Source organism: Cyanistes caeruleus, unplaced genomic scaffold (assembly GCF_971803275.1).
Source record: "Cyanistes caeruleus unplaced genomic scaffold, bCyaCae1.hap1.1 HAP1_SUPER_30, whole genome shotgun sequence".
NCBI classification, from domain to species: domain Eukaryota; kingdom Metazoa; phylum Chordata; class Aves; order Passeriformes; family Paridae; genus Cyanistes; species Cyanistes caeruleus.
The window spans coordinates 77,537-102,827 of NW_028256295.1; the positions used below are offsets into that span (position 1 = coordinate 77,537).

At 54.5% G+C, this 25,291-nt stretch overlaps 1 protein-coding gene across 1 annotated transcript; it reads right to left on the reverse strand.

Moving 5' to 3' along the window:
• Window positions 1-13,499: 13,499 nt before the first annotated feature.
• LOC147645210 (serine/threonine-protein kinase pim-1-like) lies at window positions 13,500-20,165 on the reverse strand. The gene is made up of 3 exons (XM_086874747.1): window positions 20,157-20,165; window positions 18,451-18,809; window positions 13,500-13,569 (listed from the first exon to the last, which is right to left on the reverse strand). The coding sequence occupies exons 1-3, from the start codon at window positions 20,163-20,165 to the stop codon at window positions 13,500-13,502; spliced, it is 438 nt and encodes a 145-aa protein (XP_086730873.1).
• Between the last annotated feature and the right edge of the window lie 5,126 nt (window positions 20,166-25,291).

Below are 25,291 nucleotides of genomic sequence, written 5' to 3' on the forward strand. Positions count from 1 at the left end.
TAAGTACCATCACTGTTTAATTTGCCCAGCATGGTCCGAGATTTAAATGTTTGTTTTCAATATTGTTTTTTCTGTTTGCTTAATGTGTTTTGTTATTGAGTTTTTGTTGTCCCACAAAGCAAAGCGGGTGCTCTGTGGAGGAGGTGAGATTTTAAGGTATATGTTTGGAAACATTTTAAGCTCCTAATTAAAATAAAAAAAAAAAAAAAATAAAAAAAAATAAAAAAGGAGCAGATGTGGCAGCAGCCTCAGGGGAGACAAAGAGTTACATTGTCCCACCCCAAACCCCTTGAGAAGGGCAGCCCAGGAGTTCTGATTGGGTTTGAGTCCCTGGGGGGTTCTCCCTTGCTGTGCTTCTACTGGTCCCTGACCCTGAACTCCACCCTCAAAGGTGGAAACCCTCGGGGGTTCTGTCCCTCAAAAACCCCTGCTGTGTCTCTGTTTGGGGCTCTCTGTTCTGGACCTGACTTTGTTCCCATGCTGAATAAATGGTTTCATGAACGGGAGCCCGTCTCGGTTGGTGTTTGATGCTGGTCCCCAGAATCCTGCTGCTTCCCTGGATGAGATCCTGGAGTTGCGGACTGCAACAGCAGGGTATTGGATGAAATACACAAATTGACACACTGGGGGACGCAGGGTCTATGTGACCATTTCTTGAGGGAGAACATCTGCATAGCAGATGCCATCTGATATAGCAAAGGCCATCACTCAGGGCTGTGTAACGTGTCAAAGAGTAAACCAACGAGTGATGACGAAACCTGTACCAGGGGGGAGGGAACTAGCGGAGAGACCCTTCCAAAATGTGCAAATTGATTTCACAGAAATGCCTCTAGCACAGGGATACAAACACCTGCTAGTGATCGTAGATCACCTGACCCATTGGCCAGAGGCTTTTCCCACTTGGAATGAAAGAGCGAGAGTAGTAGTCAAAATACTTTTGGAACATATTGTCCCCAGGTATGGGTTAATCAATAACATAGACTCGGACCAAGGCCCCCATTTCACTGCCCGTGTCCTCCAGGAAACCACTGAAGCCCTGGGGATAAAGTGGAGGTTACACACCCCATGGCATCCTCAGAGCTCCGGTCGGGTAGAACGGATGAATAAGACCATAAAAACGACCTTAACCAAGCTGACTCTGGAGACTAAATGAGATTGGATAAAATGTTTCCCTTTGGCTTTATTACAGATAAGAACCCGACCTCGAGCAGATTTAGGGGTATCCCCCTATGAAATGTTATTTGGACTCCCCTTCCTAATTACTCCTTACAGCACTGCCCAGTATACTGAAGGGGAAGAAACCTCAAGAAGGTATTTGGAAACTGTTGTTAAAACTTTAGAAAACCTCAGGAAAAAAGGGTATCTCCCTCAAACTCCTCCCTTTGAGGTAGACACACACCATATCAACCCTGGGGATTGGGTATTGGTAAAATCTTGGGCTAACTCTCCTCTCACTCCAAAGTTTGAAGGATCCTACTAAGTTCAACTCACCACACATATGGCTGTGAGAACCCGGGAAAAAGGGTGGACACACGTGACTCGAGTTAAAGGACCAGTGGCACCACCAGATGGGGAAGTAAACTCCGAAAAAGATCTCTCTAACTGGACTGTTGTCCCCAACACCAAGGACTTGAAAATAACCTAAAGAAGGAAACCCAGAGACTGAAGTCCCCAACCAGGAACTGGAATTACAACAGTTGTTGTTAAGTGTTCTCTTGGCTGCAACATTTGTGGTTAAGTGTTTAAAGTCTGTGAACTAATGTTAAAGTGTTTTCCAGTTGTGGTTAACTTGTAACTATTATTATTATTATTATTATTATTATTATTATTATTATTATTATTATTATTTGAAAAAGTAAAAGAACCCCTCCCCCCCCGAATAAGGCTCCAATTTCCTAGCCAAGACTATATCCCTCCCTGGGCAGCTTTTCCCAAGACCAAAACCGACAACAGTAAAAAGGAGAAGGACAAAAAAATAATAAAGCTGTAAGCCTTGGACTCAGACCCCCAAAAGAGTGTGAGGAAAACCCCAAGAGGCAAGACCAGGGGAGATCAAACATGGTTCCTGCTGGACTCTTGGGAGTCACAGACAGGAGGGAGCCTAAAAGGATCATCACAAGGCTCATGTAGGTCTAGTGACAGCAATGCACCTCACCAATGCCATGGGGACAGACTCTTGCATGAAATGTTATTATCCCTTGTATGATGGGGAAAATCTAGGGTCCCTGGTAAGGGTGCACACAAACTTGAGTCCTTCTTGCTACAACAAATCACAATTAGAAGAGTGCCAAGAAAACAGAAAAACATATTGGATTACCAGAAATACGGCCACTTTTAGAGAACGTCTTTTGGGAGACTGTCCCATGAGGGATACTTGGCTGTGCTTTGAAATGAACAAACCAGTAAAAGGTGAACCTGATGTAGTAAAGGAGAAAAGAGTGGACATGAGGGTGGGAAATGAAGAATGGGAAAATTTGAGTGGGAAGAACTTGTTCATTGATTCAGCTGAAAAGATCAGCAAGGAATTAAATATAACTGATTGTTGGGTATGTGGGAGTACTAAAATGTCTGATATTTGGCCCTGGGAGGGAATTAGCTTAAAACCTCGAGAAATTTTAAGCATAAAATGAACTGGGGAAGGCCAAAGAACACCAGGGTATAGGAGAAGGGAAAAATGGGAGTTAAAGGCTAAGGTAATTGGGGAAGACTGTATTCTACAAACCGGAAAAAGATATAGAACCCTGGTGGGGCGGATGGCATGCAAAAGATATCTTATAATGAAGAATCTAGGAACTAAATGGGTTCCCCAAGAGCCCAACCTAAGATATTGATCCTTAGAGAAGAGGGAAAAAGGGTGCATTCATCACGAAGGATATAACCTTTACGAATGTGCAGAAAAAGGGACCAATCCCTTCTGGGAAATTAGAAGCCTATCAAAGCATTGTGTTATAAATGCAAAGGCAATTTCGGGTTATATAAAAGAGAAATTTATTATAAAACAATAATAAATTCGAACAACGAGAAAAAACCACAATAAAATGAGCAGCGCAGCGCTGGGTGGACAGGGTCTATACACAAGGTATAGGTGCTCCCAAATCCACGCCTGCGAGTCCCTTGGCCTGGGTTTTTATAGGAAGTTTGTGTCCCGAGGCCAAATTCCAAGCAGGCACCCTTCGCTAAGAGGTTCTTGATTGTTCGAAGAATAGATTTCCTGGCACCGGAGAATAGAGTCAATAGACGCTGGGCAGAGGCTCCTCATATGTAAAGAGGTCCAGGATGTCTTTTTGATATCATTTTGGTCCGGGCCATTAGGGTGGAGTGGTGGGACCCATCCTGGAGCCGATGGCTTATCTCGGCTGGCTCCTCTTCCTTTGTCTAGTTTTTTTTACACTTCTCCAACACAGGCGGGCAGGGCGGAGGAGCTCAGGTCCAGCGATATCTCGTCCGGGCCCGTTCTTTTGTTTGTTCGATGGCCTGGGCTGATGTGCCTGCTTGTGATCGTTATCTGGGTGTTTGGCTGCAATCTGTTGCCTCTCGGAGGAGAATCACGAACAGATCCGGAGAAGGACTTATTCCCATTACATGTTGTATTTTATGCCATTGCAATCACATATATATATATTTTATTTATACCCTTTACGAATTTTTACTCATAGATTAATTTATTACAGCATAGTATTAAAACAAAAACTACTTTAGTTTTTATAACCCAAAGACTGCAAAAGATAGCTGGAGACGCCCCCTACATTCAGAAACTGTCTTATCCAGATGAAGACAGCAGTGACCAGAACTCTGGGGGAGGAATTTATTGCATTTCTGTTATCAGGAAATGTAAATCTCGTTGGCGCCAAGAAGATTGATCTATTGGGAAGGGGGCAAGAGAAAACTAAACAGAAGAACACCAAAGATCCTAAGAAGAATGTATGAATATGCATGAGAATTTATGGATATGTAGTAGGATTCTGTTTTTAAGGGACAATCCTTTGTTAGTCTGGTGTGCTCTCTTGGCTGAATGCAGAGACACCTGGCTGTATCTATGTACTTTATTTTTAGCTCCGAATCATCTTTTTATTAAACCTTTAAATTCTATAAGAAAAATACGTGAACTTCATTTTTCACAACACTGAGCTGTTTGGCCGGACATCTGGAGGTGCAGAGGCGCTCCTGTAGAGAAAGAAAGTGGCTGAGGCCCCCAGCTGCCGCTGGCACACAGGGACCCTCCTGCACAGCAGGGCCCAGAGCTGCCAAGGCTCCCCAGCACGGCTGGAGCTGCTGGCACAGCTTGGCCCAGCTGGACAGCTGCCCCTCAAGGCCCTGGAGAGCAGGGGATGGCTCTGGGCAGGGTCCCTGGCCAGGAGCAGGCCCCAGAGCACCTCTGCCTGTCAAGGGCAATCTCGTCCCTGCTCTTTCTCCTGCCCACCTTGCTTTGCCTCTGCCCGCTGCTCCTGGGGCTGCTCTTGGCCAGGCAGCCTCAGTGGCAGCCAGCACTGGCTGCAGCCCCAGCGGGCTCCCCAGGACAAGGCCCAGCAATTAAGAGGCCAATGAAAGGTCTGGGCAGCAGCAGAACTCTTGGCAGAGTTATTTGGGCAACCAAGGACTAGCCACAAGTCCACAGCAGCTTCACTGGGAATGTTTCTATTCTACAATAACTTTCAAAAGAAGCTGTTTGAGGGAAAAATGAACAAAACACTCACCGTTTTGTCTTCCAGACATACCAGATTCCAACACCGCATAAAACGAAGAAATGCACCAAACAAAGCAGGCCTGCCATTAATTCCAGCCAACAGCGTGTTCCCTGACAGAAACCTCTTCTGATGCCCTTCTGGAAATTGGGAACACGTGTTGTTCCGGCTGCATCTGCAGGAGCAATGGGCAGCGTGAGGCCTGTGCTGTGATCCATTGCTGAGCTGGCAGCACGGTGGGTATGTCCAGGATATTCCCTGTTTCCCTCAGAGCTGGGGCCTGCAGGCACCTTGCCAGCCCTTGGCACAGGCTGTGCCACCCAATAAAACCCAGAAAGCTGAGAGGAGAACCCAGGGACAGCACAGCTGCTTGGGCAGTGGCTCCTTCCAGGGACACGGTCCAAACCCATCCCTGAGCAGCCACTGCCACCCCTGACCCTCCCTGCTCTGTGACAGCTCCCCCAGCCCAAGGGGACAGAGCCAGGCCCTGTCAGGGGCCAGTGCAGCCCCTGCCAAGTTGGGAGCCAGGGCTGGCTGTGGCCCTGGGCTCGTGGCAGGGCTCCTGCTCAGGGCTGCTCCTGTGCCTTGGGCCTCTGGATGCTTAGGGCCGGCTCTGGGAGCAGCTGCAGTGGGATGGACACTGGTGCACGAGTCCCATTTCCCAGGGGCTGGGAATGAGCTCCAGAGGCCTGGAAGCCGAGGCACCTCCAGCTTTGGCTGCTGCCAGGCTCTGCAAGGAGAGGCCCTGTGGGAAGAGCTGCTGGCACACAGCCCCACCGAGGGCTGAGCCCAGCACAGCAATTACCTCCTGTGCCTGGGCCCGTGCCTGCAATTGCCTCCCTTCCTTCAGGAAATGCCGCCTTCCATAGAGCCTCTCTGTCCATCCCTTGAGAAAGGAAGAGGCACAGCTGGATCAGATGGAACCATTACATAGCAGGGAAGTGGCCTCTTCAGGAGGCAGTGCTTGTCAAAGACATGGAAGAGGATCAGGAAAAGGCCCAGGCTCTCTCTTGTCCAAACCACCACCTCTCCTGATCTGCTCAGAGACCAGGAAGTTGCAGAGGATCTCAAGGTGTGCATGGGCCATGGTGCAGTTTGGGCAGCCTGTCTGCTGATGCCAAATGCCTTCCTGCAGAGGCTGGGCAGAAACTGCATCCAGGCCAGGCTGGGAAACAGCCCTGCAGGGCTTGAAAGCAGCAGCAGGGCAGTGAGGCTGCCATGGATCCCTTCCCATGGTGCAGGGCATGGCATGTCCAGAGAAAGCCCCTGACTGCAGAGTCTCAGGAAAGGCTGAGGGAAATGTACCCACCACGCCCTGTGAGCAGTTCCTTCTCTATTTCTTTCAGGATATGGTGTGACTCAAGTGGTTCTTTCTGTCCTGTGGCTCTGTTCTTCCCTCTCGGAGGACCTTAACAAAAAATAGTTCCATTTGCCAGGAATGGATCCCAGAAAAGCAATGCTCAGCCTGTGGGTACGGCAGGGACACACCACTCACCCCTGCGATGGGAGCCGGGCTTGCGGGCAGTGATCAGCAAAGGATCTGGGAAAGTCCTCCCTGCAGACACACCTGTAACTCAACAGCCACAGAAGCTTCTGTCACCTGGTTCCTACCAGGTTGTCAATGATTATTCCTCGATGGGACACTGAGAACATAACTGCAGGAGGCTCCAAGGGCTTCAAAACTTTATCCAGCCAATCTAATGGAGAATCCTTCCTGGGAACCTCATCTGGAAGGGAACAGATCAGAACCATTCCATGGTGTGCTGGGATCGCCCTTCTGCCTTAGGGAACTGGGCACTGCCAGGGGGTTGGGTAAGACCATGGGAGCCAGATGTCAGTGGACATGGAGGAAGCTGTAGAGGGGCCTGAAATGCTCTGGGCTGGCTCCTGGTCACTCTCAACACTCTTTCCATGCCCTGTGCAACATCCCTGAAGGGCGGGCACTCCCCAGTAGCAGAGATGTACAGCTCAAGCCTCAGCAGGGCTCAGGCCCAGAGGCACAGCAATTACCTCCTGGGACTGTGCCTGGCATGGCTTCCCTTCCTGCAGCAGAGGCTGTCCATGAGCCACTGCTTCCTCTGGGAAACGCTGCCTTCAGCACAGCCTCTCCATCCACTTCTGCAGAAAGGGACAGCTGGATCAGATGGCAGCATTCCCCACTGGGGAGGTGGCATCTTCAGGAGGCAATGCTTCTCAAAGACTTGGTTAAAGACCAGGATATCATATCAACTTTTGGGATTGGCCAGGGCCCTCCTTTCTCCAAACAGCTGCCATTTCTGATCTACCCGGAGACCAGAGAATTCTACAAGATCTCAGGCTGTGCATGGCCCATGGTGCAGTTTGGACTCCCTGTCAGCTGATACCAAATGCCTTCCTGCAGAGGCTGGGGAGAAGCTGCAGCCAGGCCAGGCTGGGAAACAGCCCTGCAGGGCTTGAAAGCAGCAGTGGGGCAGTGAGGCTGACATGGATCCCTTCCTGCTGTGTTGGGCACTGCGTGTCCAGATGTGCAGAGAAAGTCCCCAGCTGCTGAGTCTCAGGAGAAGGCTGAGGGACATGGACCCACCTTGTCCTTCCTGCAGAATTTTCTTCAGCATTTGCCTCATGGGTTTGGATGGCTCATGGGGTTTCATAACTCCTGTAGCTTTGGTATTTCCTCTTGGAGGACCTTAGAGCAAAATAATTCCATTTCCCAGGAATGGATCCCAGAATGCCAATGCTCAGCCTGTGGGGTCAGCAGGGACACACCACTCACCCCTGTGATGGGAGCCAGGCTTGTGTGCAGCAACCAACCCAGGAGCTGGGAGAGTCCTCCCTGCAGACACACCTGTAACTCAACAGCCACAGAAGCTTCTGTCATCTCTTCTGATCTGAACAGGCAGCACTGAGCCTCAGGAGTGGTGAGAGGACCACGCAGGGTGAGGGCACACATGTGCATGGCTCTGTCCTGGCACCTGCAGCGATGCTCTCCTGGCCAAGCCTTGGGCTCTGAGCTGGCAGCTCTCCCAGGGGGAAAGGCCTTCACCTACCCTCACCATCTTCCAGAGCCTCAGTCCTGGGTGTGGGTTGGGAAGCCAGATCACCTTCAGCAAGAGGCTTGGCTGAAAAAAGAGGTAGGACAGAACAGCTCTCGTGGCTCTGTAGGAGACCCTCAGGCTCCCTGGGGCTGGCAAAGGAGCCATGCAAGGCACAGCCCCGGGACACAGCCCTGGGCCCGGCCCCTTCCCTCTCTGCTCTTCTCCGTGGCTGCACAGAGCACATGGAAGGAGACACTGGCATTGCACACGGGAAGAAGACTGACAGCTAAATGCTCCTTCTTCCCACTGGTAGTGACCTGTGGGATCCCTCAGGGCTCCAGAAGGGAGCAGGGCGAGGTTTCTAGAACCCAACAAGCCTGAGATTATTTTAAGAGATATGGCATATGAGTGAGCTCTTGCCACCTTGTCATTTTGTGTTCTGTCAGTAAAGGGAATAGAAGAACTTGCCTCCAGCATTCTCCAAGATATTCAAAGTATCATTCAGTAGCACTTCCAAATAATTGAGGTTGAGTTCCAAATCTAGAAGGGAGCACAGATCAGAACAGTTTCCATGGTGTTCCAAGATCCCCTTCTACCTTAGGGAACGGGGCAGTGCAAAGGAGCCGTGCTAAGGCTGTGGGTGCCAGATGTCAGTGGACATGGCCACAGCTGCAGAGGGGCCTGGGGGCTCTGGGCTGGCTCCTGGTCACTCTCCACCCTCTTTGCAGGCCCTGTGCAGCATCCCTGGGAGAGGTGGCTGGAGCAGCCCAGGCCCCACTGGGGCCCTCTCTCTGCCACAGCTGAAAGAATTGTAAAAGCAATGGGGAAGAACTACAGCAGGCAGTGCCACAACTGTCCCTCAGGCCCTCCCTCCCTCCTGCCCACGTTCTGCTGGGACAGCTCTCCCATCCCATAGGGACTGGGCCAGGCTCTTTCAGGATACAGTGGAGCCTTGCCCTCCCCCTCTGCCTATTCCCCACCATGGGCACCCCTTTGCAGCTGCTGCCAGGTTTTGGGACCTGTCTCCCATGGAGGGACCCCAGCAGGACTGCTCAGTAGCCAAGTGCCCTGAGCCTGCTGGGGATAATTCCACTGGGCTGTGCTGGTCTTGTCCGGGCTGTGCCTGCACTGCCAAGCAGCAGAGATGGCAGCTCAAGCCTCAGAAGGGCTCAGGCCCAGAGGCACAGCAATTACCTCCTGGGACTGGGACTGTGCCTGGCATGGCCTCCCTTCCTGCAGCAGAGGCTGCCCATGAGCCACTGCTTCCTCCGGGAAACGCTGCCTTCAGCGCAGCCTCTCCTTCCGTCTCTGGAGAAAGGAAGAGGGATACATGCATCAGGTGGGGCTGTTTGTTCCCCAACATGAAGGTGGCATCTTCAGGAGGCAATAGTTGTCAAAGATATGGATAAGTTTCAGGAAGGCATCCAAACTTTGGAGCCAGGCCAGCCACATCTACCACAAGACTGGGAAATTGCAGGGGATTTCAGGGTGTTCATGGCCCATGCTGCAGTTTGGGCTCCCTGTCAGCTGATGCCAAATGCCTTCCTGCAGAGGCTGGGGAGAAGCTGCAGCCAGGCCAGGCTGGGAAACAGCCCTGCAGGCTGTGAAAGCAGCAGCAGGGCAGCAAGGCTGCCATGGATCCCTTCCTGCTGTGCCAGGCACGGCGTGTCCAGATGTGCAGAGAAAGCCCCCAGCTGCTGAGTCTCAGGAGGAGGCTGAGGGACATGGACCCACCACGGCGTCTCTCCAGTTCACTCAGCCTCTTGTCTCCTGTAGGTTTGTTCCTCCCTATAGGAGAACCTTAACAGAAAGTATTACCATTTCAGATGAATGGATCCCACAGAACCAGGGCTCAGCCTGTGGGATCAGCAGGGACACACCACTCACCCCTGTGATGGGAGCTGGGCTTGCGTGCAGCAACCAGAAAAGGAGCTTGAAATGTCCTCGCTGCAGACACACCTGTAACTCAACAGCCACAGCAGCTTCTGTCACCTGGATCCTGCCAGGGTGTCAGTGATTATTCCTTGTTGGGACAGTGAGAACGTACCTGCATGGGGCTCCAGAGGAAGAAAATCTTCATGAAGCCAAGCTGCCTGAGAAGCCTTCCTACCACCCTCATCTGGAAGGGAGCACAGATCAGAACCATTCCATGGTGTGCTGGGACCCCCTTCTGCCTTAGGGAACAGGGCACTGCAAAGGGGTCGGGGAAGGCTGTGGGAGCCAGATGTCAATGGACATGGCCAAAGGTGCAGAGAGGCCTGGGGAGCTCTGGGCTGGCTCTGGTCACTCTCCACCCTCTTTGCAGGCCCTGTGCAACATCCCTGGAAGGGCAGTGGGACCAGCCCAGGGCCCCTGAGGCCTCTGTCCCTCCCACAGAGAAAATCCTCCCTAAAGCCCTGGGGAAAACCATCCCCAACACTTCCCAGGGAGAAGGGAGCACTGTCCCGGGAAAGGGAAGCCAGGCTGCTGGCTCACCTGCTCGCCCTGCTCGCCACGGAGCAGCCTGGGCAGCCCTGTCAGGCAGTGCCACTGCCAGGAGGAGCAGGAGGAGGAGGCGCAGAGCAAAGGCCATGGTGCCTTGCCCACTGCCAGTCCTGCAGCTCTTGCTGCCACCACTGTCCTGACACCGCTGTCCCAATGTCAGCACCGCTGCTGCCGCCGCCGCTGCTGCCACAACAGTCGTGGTCAAGGACTGACTGCTCGGTCCTTATGGTGCTGGGCAACCACGGGGCTCTGGGACCTCTGTGACCTCAGAGCCTGCTGTCACCTCAGCCTGCTGTCGCCCCAGAGCCTTCTGTGACCTCATGGCCTTAGATGTCTGCCCCAAGTGTACTCCCATCTGTACTAGAGGACTGCTCTGACTGTGAATCTTTGACTTCATCAAAGAGTCATTGCTAAACAAAACCTTGGTTTTGCCTGCTGACATTGCTGGTCAGGCGCTGTCCCAGGAGATGCTCTTGATGGTTGCCTCTTTTCCTGGGCATGGCACTGGAGGAGGTCCAGGCCCAGGTGATGCCACTGAAGGAAATGTGCCCTCAGCCCAGGGACGCTCAACACAGACTCCCCCAGCCCCTCGGGGCCCTGCCTCTGGTCACAGCAGCCCCTGTCTGGCTCCTGCCTGCCCACACCAGGGTCAGCCCTGCCTGCTCCTGGACATGGAGCTCAGCCAGGGCTGGTGCTGTGTGGGCTTTGCTGGTGGTACCAGCCGGACACTGGGGTGAGAGCTCCATCTCTTTATTGGAACAGAAGAGCTGTGCTGGGCCCTGCCCTGGCAGGAGGGACCCACCTTCAGTCCAGGCCACAGAGCAGGGCGGGTCCCTTCAGGGACACAGGGCCTTGCTTTGGGTGGTGGCAGCATCTGCACAGCAGCAAGCTGGTAATGCAGCTGTGACAGGGACATCACGTATGGGCATGGAGATGTGAAATGTGTGGTGCAGTGTCCCTGAGGGAGGTGTTGGCCTTTCCTGTGAAGCTGCAGAGGGGAACCTGTTGAGAGAGGAGATGGCTGAGGCCCCAGCTGCAGCTGGCACACAGGGACCCTCCTGCACACTGCGAGATTCTCACTGTGCTCAAAGTTTCCCTCTGAAGACTAAGAGCTGAATGTGGATGGGCTTAGCAGCTGATCTGCAGGCCAAACAATTGAGTTAGCAAAAGAAGAAATTGAGAAAATACAAGTTTATCCATAGCAAGGAAGAAAGCAAGGCCGTTAGCATGGAAACCAATAAAAAGGGATATAAGGGGTATTTGCAGTTGTAATAAATGGAATTGGTTCGTGCTAACTAAATTGTAACTGTTATTAAAGTTCTTATTAGAAACAATCAAGAATCAGTGTTACAAAGCAGATGTACCCCTTTGCAGATGTTACATGTCAAAATTAAGGTTCAGGACGTAGTTTAGAAGATAAATGGTGTCTCAAGACCAAAATTGCCTTGAGATGGACCAAAATTAGAACAAATTTAGGCATTGGGCCTAAAGATTAGTAAACATAAGGCTAATTAATAGACTTACATAACACAATGCTCAGTATGTATGCAGAAACCTGTAAGGTTATCCAAAGGACAACAAGGAAGAAGAGAAGCCTTCACCAAAAGACCACCAAAAGAAGACTGAAGACCCCCTAACAACAAGTGAGGCATGTGCCGTGAAGAAAAGTGATGTAAAGTCAGAAAAACTTGAAATAGGAGGGAACTTAGAGGAAACATTAAGGAATATGTATAAGGATACAGTATATAAGTTTAGCTTGAAGTGCTTTGTTTTGAACGTGAGGCAGGGTGGGAAGCCTCTGTACCCTGGTCAGTTTTGCTTATGCTTTAATCATACTTAATTACTAGCAGATTATATATATACATTTTAATTTTTATTAGACTGTAGTATTTTACTAAACTGTATTCTTTTATACCACATTACTATTCAATTTAGTAAATTGTATTCATTTTTAATTAAACTGCCATTAACCCAAGGGACCTAGTTGTCAAAATTCTAATTTCATTTATAACAGTATTTTAAAAAGAAGGCTGTTACAACAACATTGGTATTTACCAAACATGACACAACATGAGCTATATTAACAAAGAAGGCACCTTACGGTGACAACATTCTACTGTTCAAACTGTAAAACATCTTTGTGTACTGATCAGGGGGTAACGATTTACTCTTTACAATCCTGATGCTGAATGTCTCCTGAGGAGGTCTGGTCACAGAGAAGAATGAGCCCCTTGTGAGCTGCCCCTGTTTGGACAACCTGCTCCTCACCCTGAGCCTCAGCATGTCTGACATCGCCCACCTGGGACTGACATCCCAAAACATTGAGAACATTTCTCTTTATAATTTTTCTTTATAATTAAAACCTAATTAATTAATAAAAATAAAATTTTATTTTTATAATACTATTATTCTGTATTTTTATAACCTAATTTTTATATTTATATAAAAGAATTGTTACATTTTTAGCAACTAAAAACATTATCGGTCCTTGGTTCAAAGTAGCACATTTCCGTTCATTAATTAATTGACCACTATTTCTCCCTCTTTATGCTAATTATTCCTATTTTTAGTCCTTTGATCATCATTTTTATCATTTTCTCAGACAGGGTAAAAGGGACCACTTTGGGGTCCATGGGGACTTTTTTGAGGAACATTTGGGGCAGTTTTGGGTCTGGGGAGGGAATTTAGAGACAACCTGGGGGTCTGGAGGACACATGGGGAGCCGGGAGGGCACTTGGAGCGGCATTTAGGGATTCTGTGAGACAATTCGGGGTTCGGGGGAGCACTTGGGGGTCCAGGGGTTCACTTGGAGGTCAGGGAGGGGAATCTGGGGGCCCTTCGGGGTCCGGGCGGGCACTTGGGGGGCTGTAACGGGGAATCTCTGGGTCGCGGGGGATGATGGGAGTTGTAGGCGCCGGTATAATGAGGCTTAATCGGGCCGCGGAGCATCACGGGAGTTGGAGGCTCAGCGCCAATAGGTTCCGGTAAGGCGCGGGGCATGACGGGAGACGAAGTCCCGGCTGGAATAGCGCTCTGTGGGCGCCGCGGAGCATGATGGGACTGTAGTCCCGGAAGTGGCTCGGAAGGCGCGTTCGGCGGTGTGGGGAAGCGCTTGGAGAACACTTCTGCGTCCGAGCTGCAGGTGCTCTGGGCGAATGTACACGGCTCGGGAGCACTTGGGGGGAACCTGGGGAGCTGTGACCGGGCTCTTTAGGGCGCGGGGCACGGCAGGAGGTTTGGGCGCGGAACTGTGTTGTGGGATGATGGGAGATGAATTCCCAGCAGTGGCTGGAAGGGGAATCTGTGGGGTCGGGAGCATTCAGGGATCCAGGGACGCTTTGGGGGGCCTCGAACGGGCGCTGAGGGGGCAGTCGGGGATCCTGAAGGGTCTGGGGGACACATGGGACATATGGGGGGCGATCCCGGGGTTCTGGGGAGTGCAGGGCATATTCCCAGTTCCTGACAACCTGGTCTCAATTGCCCCCTGGAGGCTCCTACTGACTGCCAGTATCATCCCAGTATGATCCCAGTATGATGTCAGTACACAGCCAGTGCAATCTCAGCCACTGCCAGGATGATCCCAGTCCAAACCAGTCCCTGCCAGTGCTGCCACTCCTGGGATCCCCCAGCCCTCTCTGTGTTCCCCCCTCCCACATCTCCCCAGAGGAGCCCCAAGGGCTGGCAGTCCCCAGCCAGGGTCCCCAGCCAGCCCCAGGTTGGATCTGCAGCCCCCAATTTTCCCAGTTTCCCTCTCCTTTTCCCCGGGCCGGGTTCCCCCCGTCCCCAGCGGGTGGGAGCAGCGGAGAGCCCTGCGCTGCCCATCCCGACCTGTCCCGGCTCCATCCCCGCTCCTGCCGTGGGCTGTGAGGGGTTTGGGAACGGGGCACCGAGGGTGTCGCTGCTCCTGGGGGAGGAGGAGGAGGGATGGAAGAAGGAGAGAGAGAAGGGATGGAAGTAGGAGAAGGAGGTGGGGTTAGGGAGGAAGAGGAGGAGGAAGGATGGAAGGGGAGGAGAGGGAGAAAGAGGAGGGACAAAGGAGGATCAGGGAAAGGAGAAGGAACCACAAGGTTGAGCACTCCTTGAATTCATAGCCCCCTCCTGTGGGATCATCACCCACCATCCCACAGGTGATGGGGGAGTGGGAGCTTTGCCCGGATATCCTGGGGGGGTCCCTGGGTTGGGTTTATTTTGCGGGGGGGGAATGTTTGGAGAATGTGGAACTCCAAAGCTGAGTGGAAAATCCTACTTGGGGGGACATTGGGGGGTCTCACCATCCCTAAGTGGGGAAATGGAAACAGGGGGAACTTTTTGGATTCCTGGCACTCCCAGCAACCTGGGGATGGTAGGGACTGAGCAGACAGGTTGTCCCCAGTACAAGCGTGACTCCCAGCAGCTGGGACAGGCGGGAACCCTTGAACCTTCTCTCCTTGAAGACAGGGGAGACTAGAGATGGGGAACTCCTGGGAGGCATTTTCAGAGCTGAATCTTGGTGTTTTTTGGAGGTTTTATGGACCCCAGATGTCCGGTGACTTCTAGAGATGAGCTTGAACAGAGGGACCTGCAAACTCAATGTCCTCATCCCTTGTATTTCCTCAAACCAGGATTTCCCATTCCCAAACCTTGGCTGGATGGAGAAGGAGGCTGTGAGGAAGAGGAAGATGCCCCAGGACACGCAGGCAGGTGAGGAGGAAGTCAGTGCCCCTTTCCCCCTCTCTCCTGCTCCATCTCCCAGCCCAGCCTGGCCCCCGGCTGCAGGACAACCCTGCTGCCGACGCCGTCCTGCCGGGGACGCACTGGGGGGATCTCCTTCCCCTTCCCTCTGGCACGGAGGCAAATCCCATCCTCTCCTTGTCCTTCCTCCCCCAGACAAGGAGCTGAGGATGGAGACCAGGGAGGACAAATCCCCACAGGAGAAGCTCATGGAAGAGGCCGTTCTGAGCAGCTCCACGGCACAGGAATCCAATGGGGAGGAAAATCCCCAGAGATCCCGCAGGAGGAGGGGCTCCAAACGCTGCCTAGGGTGCTCTGAGGAGGAAAGACCCACCCTGTGCCGGGAAGGCGGCCGGAGATCCAGCCGGGGCTCTGAGCTGGTGGTCCATGAGCAGCTTCAGGATGGGGAGAAGCCCTACAAGTGCTTGGAGTGTGGGAAGAGCTTCAGCCAGAGCAACAGCCTGATCTGTCACCAGATGATCCACACTGGGGAATGGGCCTATGAGTGTGAGGAATGTGGGAAGGGCTTCAGCTGGAGCTCCCAACTCATCATCCACCAGCGCATCCACACTGGGGAGAGGCCCTACAAGTGTCCTGAGTGTGGGAAGAGGTTTCAGAGGAGCTCCACTCTCCTCAGGCACCAGCGGATTCACAGAGATGAGAGGCCCTTCTGCTGCCCTGACTGTGGGGAGGGCTTCAAGCAGAACTACACCCTCATCACCCACCGGCGCATCCACACTGGGGAGAGGCCCTATGAGTGTGGGGAATGTGGGAAGAGCTTCAGCCGGAACTCCAGCCTGATCTGCCACCAGAGGATCCACACCGGGGAACAGCCCTATGAGTGTGAGAAATGTGGGATGACCTTCAGCCGGAGGTCCCAGCTGACCATCCACCAGATGATCCACACTGGGGAGAGGCCCTATGAGTGTCCCGAGTGTGGGAAGAGGTTTCAGACCAGCTCCCATCTCCTCGAGCACCAGCGGATTCACACGGATGAGAAGCCCTTCCGCTGCCCCGACTGCAGGAAGGGCTTCAAGCACAACTCCCACCTCATCACCCACCGGCGCATCCACACTGGGGAGAGGCCCTACGAGTGTGGGGAATGTGGGAAGAGCTTCAGCCGCAGCTCCAGCCTCAACACCCACAAACGCCTCCACACTGGGGAGACACCCTACGAGTGTCCCCTGTGTGGGAAGAGCTTCACCTGGAGATCTAGCTTGACCCAACACCAACGGCAGCACCAGTAAGGGAAGCTCTGCAAATGCCCCAAAGTACAGGAAGAGCTTTGTGCACTGCTCCAGCTTCATCCCCCCTTGGAAAATTCAAGTTTGGCAGAGACCTGGTGATCCATGTTCCCTGTGATCCATGCTGGGGAGACACCTGTACCTTTTCCTGCCTATGGCAATGACATGATGTGGGATCAAAGAACATGAGGGTCTGGCCATGGCCCTTTTGTTACATTCAATCCCATCTCAGGTCATTGCCAGGGGCAGGTGTTTGTGGTTAGGTGTCTTTTTTTTTTTTAATTCCGGATTGCCTGTGGAATTTTTACCCATTAGTTGTGGGGACAGCCTAACTGTGGGTAATTGCTGGGTGATTGACAAAAGACAAAGAGCTTGGCCGGGCCCAGGGAGGGAAGGGGGGCAGGAAAAGACGAGAGCGGGGACAGTTTGGGGGGCTTTCTTCAGCTTCGGAGAAGGACACGTTGGGTGCAGAGCTGCTGCGGTGGGGAGAAGGGAATTTCGCCATCACTCACACGGAGCTGCTGCTGCTTCTCCTTCTCCCCTCTTTGTTGGTGGCCTCGCACCCCCTGTCCTGCCGGGACGTGTGGCAGTGCCAGGCACCGCCGTGGAGCTGCTGATCCACCTCAGCCACCGGCCCAGGATCTCAGCTCATCCCTGCTGTTCCAGCTGAGTGTTCCTCAGAGCCCTGCAGGAGCACCGGGACTGCCCGCCCGAGGGGGTTTGTGAAACAAAGCCTCTCCTCCATCCCTTCTCGTCTCAGCCGAGAAAGCTGTCACGGGGCCCCTGGTTCTGTTTTCCTGTTAATGCTGAAGTTATTGTTGTTTGTTTGCCTGGTTATAAATACTAATAAAGAACTGTTATTCCTATCCTCAGATCTCTGCCTGAAAGCCCCTTGATTTCAGAATTATAATAATTCAGAGGGAGGGGGTCTACGTTTTCATTCCAGGGGAGGCCCCTGCCCTCCCTAGCAGACACCTGTCCTCCAAAACAAAGACAGATGGGGAGTTTCTCCATCCTCCTTACCCTTGTGGGGCCAGCAGTGCTCTTGGTTCCTCATGCTCTTTTTGTGGGGCCTTTTGTGTCTGTGCCCCTCTGACTTAGGGGGACAGGGGATATTTGCTGCCCCCTTTCTGCTTCTGGGAAGCCTGTGCGGGCTCTTAGTCCCTCTCTGATTTGGGGGGTGCCAGTGTTGTCACCTTCCCGGCAGCCCCCGTCTGCTCTTTGTCCTTTGCCAGGCCAGGGGTGTTCTCTGTCCTCTTGCAATTTGTGGGGCTGGCACAGGCACAATTCCCCTCCTCTTTGGGGGGGCTGGCAGTCTCCTCTTCCCCCTCTGACTTGGGGGATGCTCTGGGCTACATCCATCACTTATTTTGGGTTGCCAGGTATTTATCTCCCTTCAGTTTGGGGGGCCCGGGGATCGTCTCCATCCTCCTCCAGTTTTGAGGGGCCTAGGAGAAGTCTCTGTCTCCCACCGGTTTGGGGGGACTGGTGCAGGCTCCACCCCCCTCTGATTTTGAGGGACAACCTGGAGGAAAGGCACCAAAAGCTTGACAAAGTCTGAGGGGAACGCTCTGATTACCCCTTTTGCTAAGAGGTTCCCTTAGCTGAAGTTGCTAACCAGGACAAAAGTTCCAGGCCCGCAGTGGGTTTTGGGTTGTTTTATTTCCTGGGCCCTCAGTCCTGCGTGGGACACGGGAACTGGGTGCTGCAGAGGCTGCGCCAAGGCATCAGAAATGGCCACCCAACACCCAAGGGTGGTAGAAGATCTGCTCCAGCACCGGCCGGTCCATGGGGTGCTTGGACAAACAGCAGCGGATCAGATGTTGGCACTCTGGGGAGAGAAGGCAGAAAGCGGCGCTCACTTGCAGAAGGCTCCTGCCCAGCTGCTCCCGGCGCCTGCAGAAGCCGGGCCACGCTGCGTGTGCTGGGAGCTGCCCTTGGCGGGAGAGCGGCACGGCAGGACAAGCGTCCCCTCCTTCAGCCAAGCGTGCCACACCCAGCCTGCCACGGGCCACCTGCTGCAGCCGGCCCTTGAGGGCACATGGACGTCCCGCGCAGCTGCGGGAGGGCCGGGCTGGGCTGCGCGGTGCCACCTGCCAAAGCCTGCCTGCTTCAGGCCGCGTACCAACCTGGAGAGACCTCCTGCGGGAAGAAGAGCTGCCCCAACACGGTGTCACGCTCGTTCTCGAAGGGCAGGAACCCGCACACCATCTCCAACAGCCGGCTGAATGCCGCACCCTGTGGCCCAGGAGGGAATGGGGCTGTGCAGTGCCTGGCACTGGGAGCAGGGCCTGCGATCTGGGCTCAACGGCAAACTGTGTGCAGGCCCGCTCCTGGAGGAAGGTGCCGCAACCGAAGTCCATCAGCTTCATCTCACCAGTCTCCGGGTTGATGAGGAGGTTCTCTGGCTTGATGTCCCGGTGCAGGACACTGCAGGCGGTGCAGTGCCACACGGCCTCCAGCACCTGCCAGAAAAGCCAGCGTGCCACCTCCTCGCTCAGGAACTCTTGCTCCTGCAGGACGTGCAAGAGATCCCAAGATTGCTCCGGATGCTCCATCACCAGCACGAAGCTGTCAGGCAGCTGGAACCAGTCAAGGAGCTGGATGATTCTGCGGCAGCCAAAGCCCACCTTTTCCATCAGCAGGATCTCCAGTGGAACACAGGTGCCATTGGGCTGTGAGGAGAAGACAATGCCTCCATCACAGGACCTGATGCTGCCAGGAACCCCCCAAGTGTCCGCATGTGCAGCAGCCCCAGCCAGCGCCGGCCACCTTGCTCTGACCTGCTTCTAGGCTGCTCTCAGAAGCCCTGGCCTGGCCTACGAATGCCCCTCCAGAGCCCCATGGCAGCCTCAGTCAGCTCCTCAGGTCTCACCTGCTGGTACAGAAGCCTTGTTGGTATTTGGTGGCTGTATGGGAGCAGCTTCCTGGAGATGGAGGAAACTCCCTGGTCCCTCAGGAATTGTCTCCTCCACCAGGCACGGGCTGTTGCCAGCTGGCACGTCCAGCACCGTCACCTGGGAGCTGTGGTCCGGCAGCTGCTGGCTCCAGGACACTTGCTGCTCCTCCCCCTGCTCCTGAGACGGCTCCCCTGGATCGGGCTGGGCTTCCACTTGGACCTGGGGGCTTTCCCTGGCCATGTCAGTGGTCAGGGTCACACCCATGTTGTCAAGGTCCAAGGGAGCTGGGAGACCTGTCCCTGGGCTCTGCACCTTCTGCAGGCTGACAGGTCTGGCTGAGCCTCTCCGAGCGATGGAGGCTGTCAGAGATAGTGGAGGCTCCTGGCACCATGGACGTTCCCTGACAGTCTGAGCTTCTTGCACGGATGGCGGGTTTTCTCTGGTGAGCCATCCTTGCAAGGCTTGAGGCTCTCCCACCGATGTCCAATCTTGCTGGGAGCAGCCTCCTGAAGGGATGGCGGCTTCTGGAGAAGCTGGGAGAGCCACAGCAGGGCAGGTGGCCTCACCTCATCAGCTTCTCCAGTTCTTTCCACAACGCCAGCCACATCCCAAAGTAGAGCGGCACAGATGTCCCATTGTGTGCCCAGTGCCGGATCATCACTTCCTGCAGCTCTTGGGCCACTGCCATGCAGGGACCGCAGCTGCTGGAGCTCTCCAGAGGGCTTGCGGGAGCACCTGGCCGCCGGCGAGGGGTGGCCCGAGGCCTGGAGAACCTGGGAGCCGCAGGGGCTGCTTGGTTCCTCCATGGGCCTCTGGGCCTAACCCTGGGGCGCTTCCTCGTCTGCCGCCTCCATGGTTTCCAGTGGCCACCGGCCCAGCAGACAGCCACAGCGGCCAGCAGCAGGACAAGGGCAGCCATCAGGACGCCACCGTCACCCATGGCTACGGCACGTCCCATGGCGACTGCACTGGCAGCTGCGGGGGCTGACCTGGTTTATATAGGGCTGGCGTGGTGATGTCACAGTGCTGTGGCCAGGACAGCTGTGTGACATCACGGCCCTGCATCACACCAGAGCTCAGCCCCTTTGTGACATCACGGCCCTGCGTCACCCCAGCCCTCACCAGTTCCATGGGAGCGAGGAAGGGGCTCCCTGTGGGCACTCGAGCACCCTCTGGAGCAGAGGAGAAGGAAGATTCTTGTCTAAATAGGACACGGGGATGAGGAGGGGAACGGTGATGGTGTCACCTCCTTGCTGGCTGAGCATGGGACATGGATTGTCCAGTTGGGGATTGCAAAGTCCATGGACAGGACAAGCCCTGCTCAGCAACATGGAAACCATCGGTGTGCTGTCCACTACATTCCCATGCTGAATCCAAACTTGGATTCAAATCTAATTCTGTGCCTCTTTCTGGGAATTAAATGGATCCTATCCCATTGAAAACCAGTACCTTTAAAACTTTAGGGATATCTGACTTCAGGGAATTGAGGTGCAAATAAAATGAAATAGTATGATGGAGTTTGTGTCCACCTAAAATTAACACTTTAATGAGAAATAAAATAAGGACAACGCCCATAAACCGTGCGCAGTATAGGGACAAACTGCAAAGACCAGGACTACTAAATATACTACTAAATATACAGGGTAGGCCTGAGGGCAGAGTCTGAGGGCATGGGTCCAACCACAGACTGGGGTTAGAAATATGCAAAATACTGCAACAAATAACAACCAATCAGGGGAGAGAACCAGGAACATTCTAGAAACATAACCTTATAAGGGGTGAGTCGATTAACATATTAACTGCCATAATCCCTTTCTCTTTGCCACAACTTAATCAAATGCTTCCCAAGGCTTGAACTTAATGCCTCTTTTTTTTCTGGGTGAAATTCGGCTGGCTTGGATCCCCAGCGAGGCACATTCCCTTATCACATTAGTCTGTTCTTCACCCAACACTCCCTGTCCCCGTTCATTTCACACTGGGATTTCTGCTCCAGAAGGATTCTCTGAGGGACACAATTAAAAGTCTCTCATGGAATGGGCAGATCCAGATTTAACAAGTGGGAAAGAGTTTAACCCCACTATCTGTTTAACTGGTCCCGAGGGTGGAGACCTGAAGGAAACTCATGACTGGATTCAGGTCATAGATCTACAGATGCCAAGGAGATATTAAATTATCCTCCTTAGAATTAAAGCTGGGAATTTTTCTTTCTCTGGAGCAGTAAATTAGGATGTTGATGGGCCCCCCTTCTCTGCTCGTCCTGACCCTCCTGCCCCAGCCTCGCTCGGTTCCATTCACGTTCCTCCTGTCAGGGACACTCTCCACACAGATCATGGCTCGGATTCCTTGGATCCTCAGCAGTGTTTTCCTTGGATTTTAGCCAGGGCTTCCCTGGTTTTGGGGCAGGCTGGAGCGTGTGGAGCTTTCTGCAGCCACCGTTAGGGGTGTGTGTCTCCCTTTTCCCCAGCAATTTCCCTCTGTCTTCCCATTACCGACGTTTCTCCTCTCCACCTCTTCCAGCTCCATGCCATGTTGACAGGAGGTCAGAAAGAGCAGGAAAACAGAAACAAGCTCCACAGCGAATTCCTGGAAGAAAATCCATCGATGGCAGGGAGGCTGCTGTGGCTCCTTCCTGAAAATCGGGGCTGTTGGGAGCACGGCGCAGGGTGTCCCAGGACTTAGAGCTGGACACTGAACCCTCCTGGATCTCCTTGGCACCCATCCCTGGTCAGGATGGTTCTGGATATCCTCCTGGATCTGCCCCAGGACGGTCCCTGCTCCCTGGGGTGGGATGGGATGGGTAGAGGACAAGGAATGAAGGTCAGGAGAACAGTACAGAGATGCTTCTTGCCACTGCAGCAAGAAATTTGGTGCACTGAAAGGTCAGCTGGAGACGAAGGTGGCCAAAAATGTGAGGCACAATAAAAATTGACTTGTTAAATCCATTAATAAAAAAAAAATTAAAAAATAGAAATTACATCATCCCCTTCCAGGATGTGTATGGTCCCCTGACAAACATGGACACAGACACAGTGCAGGTTTTCTAATGCATTTATAGCCTCTGTCTTCAACACTCACCCCTCCCTTCCCAGAGGAAAACACGCATTGTACCAAGGACACTACAAAGTCCTTGAAGAGGGCAAGCCCTGCTCAGCAGAAACCAAACCACCCCAGACTGAATCACAGCATTCCCATCTTGAATCCAAACCCAGCACGTGCCAGCTCTTGGGAAGAGAGGAACCCCATGGCAGTCGAAACCAGAGCAGTGGGACAACCATGAGCGCTCTTTGGAATATCCGGATTTATAGAGCGGAGGCTCTGCAGAAGTTGGTGAGCTGCTATGAGAAAACTCTTGCAGTCCTCGCCAGCCATTTCAGGAGAGCTCCCCAGAGACAGAGGAACTTCTCCTCCCTTTGTCTCTTGGGGATCTTCTCTGGCACAGAGTAGTGGTTGTTTGAAGTTGGTGCCGCTGCAGCATCCTGGGAGCCAGGGCTTGACACAGGTGGCAGCGGCACTCTTCCTGATGTGCTGCCACTTGCTCCAGGGAAGGATTCATTGCAAGGGGCTGAGCTCCGGTTCTGATTTCCAGGCTTTTCCAGGCCATGTTCATGTTCAGGGATGAGCCAGGGCTGTGATCCCTGAATTGGGTGGGGCCGTGATGTCACAAAGGGGCTGAGCGCTGGGGTGATGCAGGGCCGTGATGTCACAAATGGGTTGAGGTCTGGTGTGATGCAGGGCCGTGATGTCACACAGCTGTCCTGGCCACAGCACTGTGACATCACCACGCCAGCCCTATATAAACCGGGCCAGCCCCCGCAGCTGCCAGTGCAGTCGCCATGGGACGTGGCGTAGCCATGGGTGACGGTGGTGTCCTGATGCCTGCCCTTGTCCTGCTGCTGGCCGCTGTGGCTGTCTGCTGGGCCGGTGGCCACTGGCAACCACGGAGGCGGCAGACGAGGAAGCGCCCCAGGGTTAGGCCCAGAGGCCCATGGAGGAACCGAGCAGCCCCTGCAGCTCCCAGGTTCTCCAGGCCTCGGGCCACCCCTCGCCAGGGGCCAGGTGCTCCCGCAACCCCTCTGGAGAGCTCCAGCAGCTGCGGTCCCTGCATGGCAGTGGCCCAAGAGCTGCAGGAAGTGATGATCCGGCACTGGGCACGCAATGGGACATCTGTGCCGCTCTTCTTTGGGATGTGGCTGGTGTTGTGGAAAGAACTGGAGAAGCTGATGAGGTGAGGCCACGTGCCCTGCTGTGGCTCGCCCAGCTTCTCCAGAAGCCACCATCCCTTCAGGAGGCTGCTCTCAGCAAGACTGGCCATCCTTGGGAGAGCCTCAAGCCTTGCAAGGATGGCACAGCAGAGAAGACCCGCCATCCATGCAAGGAGCTCAGGTGGTCAGAGAACGTCCATGGTGCCAGGAGCCTCCGCTATCTCTGACAGCCTCCATTGCTCGGAGAGGCTCAGCCAGACCTGTCAGCCTGCAGAAGGTGCAGAGCCTAGGGACAGGTCTCCCAGCTTCCTTGGACCCTTGGACTTCAACAACATGGGTGCATCCCTGAGCACTGACATGGCCAGGGAAAGCCCACAGGTCCAAGTGGAAGCCCAGCCCGATCCAGGGGAGCCGTCTCAGGAGCAGGTGGAGGAGCAGCAAGTGTCCTGGAGCCAGCAGCTGCCGGACCACAGCTCCCAGGTGACGGTGCTGGATGTGCCAGCTGGCAACAGCCTGTGCCTGGTGGAGGAGACAATTCCTGAGGGACCAGGGAGTTTCCTCTTTCTCCAGGATGCTGCTCCCATTGAGCCACCAAATACCAACAAGGCTTCTGTACCGGCAGGTGAGACCTGAGGAGCTGTCTGAGACTGCCATGGGGCTCTGGAGGGGCATTCATAGGCCAGGCCAGGGCCTCTGAAAGCAGCCTAGAAGCAGGTCAGAGCAAGGTGGCTGGCGCTGGCTGGGGCTGCTGCACATGCGGACACTTGCGGGGTTCCTGGCAGCATCAGGCCCTGTGATGGAGGCACTGTCTTCTCCTCACAGCCCAACGGCACCTGTGTTCCAACAGAGATCGTGCTGATGGAGAAGGTGGGCTTTGGCTGCCGCAGAATCATCCAGCTCCTTGACTGGTTCCAGGTGCCCGACAGCTTCGTGCTGGTGATGGAGCATCAGGAGCAATCTTGGGATCTCTTGCACGTCCTGCTGGAGCAAGAGTTCCTGAGCGAGGAGGCGGCACGCTGGCTTTTCTGGCAGGTGCTGGAGGCCATGTGGCACTGCACCGCCTGCGGCGTCCTGCACTGGGACATCAAGCCAGAGAACCTCCTCGTCAACCTGGAGACTGGTGAGATGAAGCTGATGGACTTCGGTTGCGGCATCTTCTTGCAGGAGTGGGCCTTCACAGAGTTTGCCGGTGAGCCCAGAGCGCGGGCCCTGCTCCCAGTGCCAGGCACTGCACAGCCCCATTCCCTCCTGGGCCGCGGGGTGCGGCATTCAGCCGGCTGCCGGCTGCCCTGGGGCACGGGGCAGGTGCTGTGCCCCAGGAGCCGGCTGCCGGCCCTGCCGACAGAAAGGGGCTGCAAAAGCCGGGCCCCGGCTCCTCGGCTTGGCAGGCCCGCAAGGCCTTGGGCTGCTCCGCTGGCGTTCTCAGCCTTGCAGAATGGTTCCTTGGCTTTGGCCCATTGTCAGGGGGAGGCGGGCAGGCCTTGGGGGGAAGTTGTGGCCACGGCTGCAGCCCCTGCCTCTGGCAGGAGGCTGGCACCAGGCTCTGGAAGGCAGCAGCCTGCGCCTGAGCAGCGCCGCCCGTCTCCCCTAGGAACACGCACGTACTGCCCGCCCGAGTGGATCGGCCTGCGCTGCTACCACGGCGATGGGGCGACCATCTGGTCCCTGGGCGTGCTGCTGTTGGAGATGGTGTGCGGGTTCCTGCCCTTCGAGAACGAGCGTGACACCGTGTTGGGGCAGCTCTTCTTCCCGCAGGAGGTCTCTCCAGGTTGGTACGCGGCCTGAAGCAGGCAGGCTTTGGCAGGTGGCACCGCGCAGCCCAGCCCGGCCCTCCCGCAGCTGCGTGGGACGTCCATGTGCCCTCAAGGGCCGGCTGCAGCAGGTGGCCCGTGGCAGGCTGGGTGTGGCACGCTTGGCTGAAGGAGGGGACGCTTGTCCTGCCGTGCCGCTCTCCCGCCAAGGGCAGCTCCCAGCACACGCAGCGTGGCCCGGCTTCTGCAGGCGCCGGGAGCAGCTGGGCAGGAGCCTTCTGCAAGTGAGCGCCGCTTTCTGCCT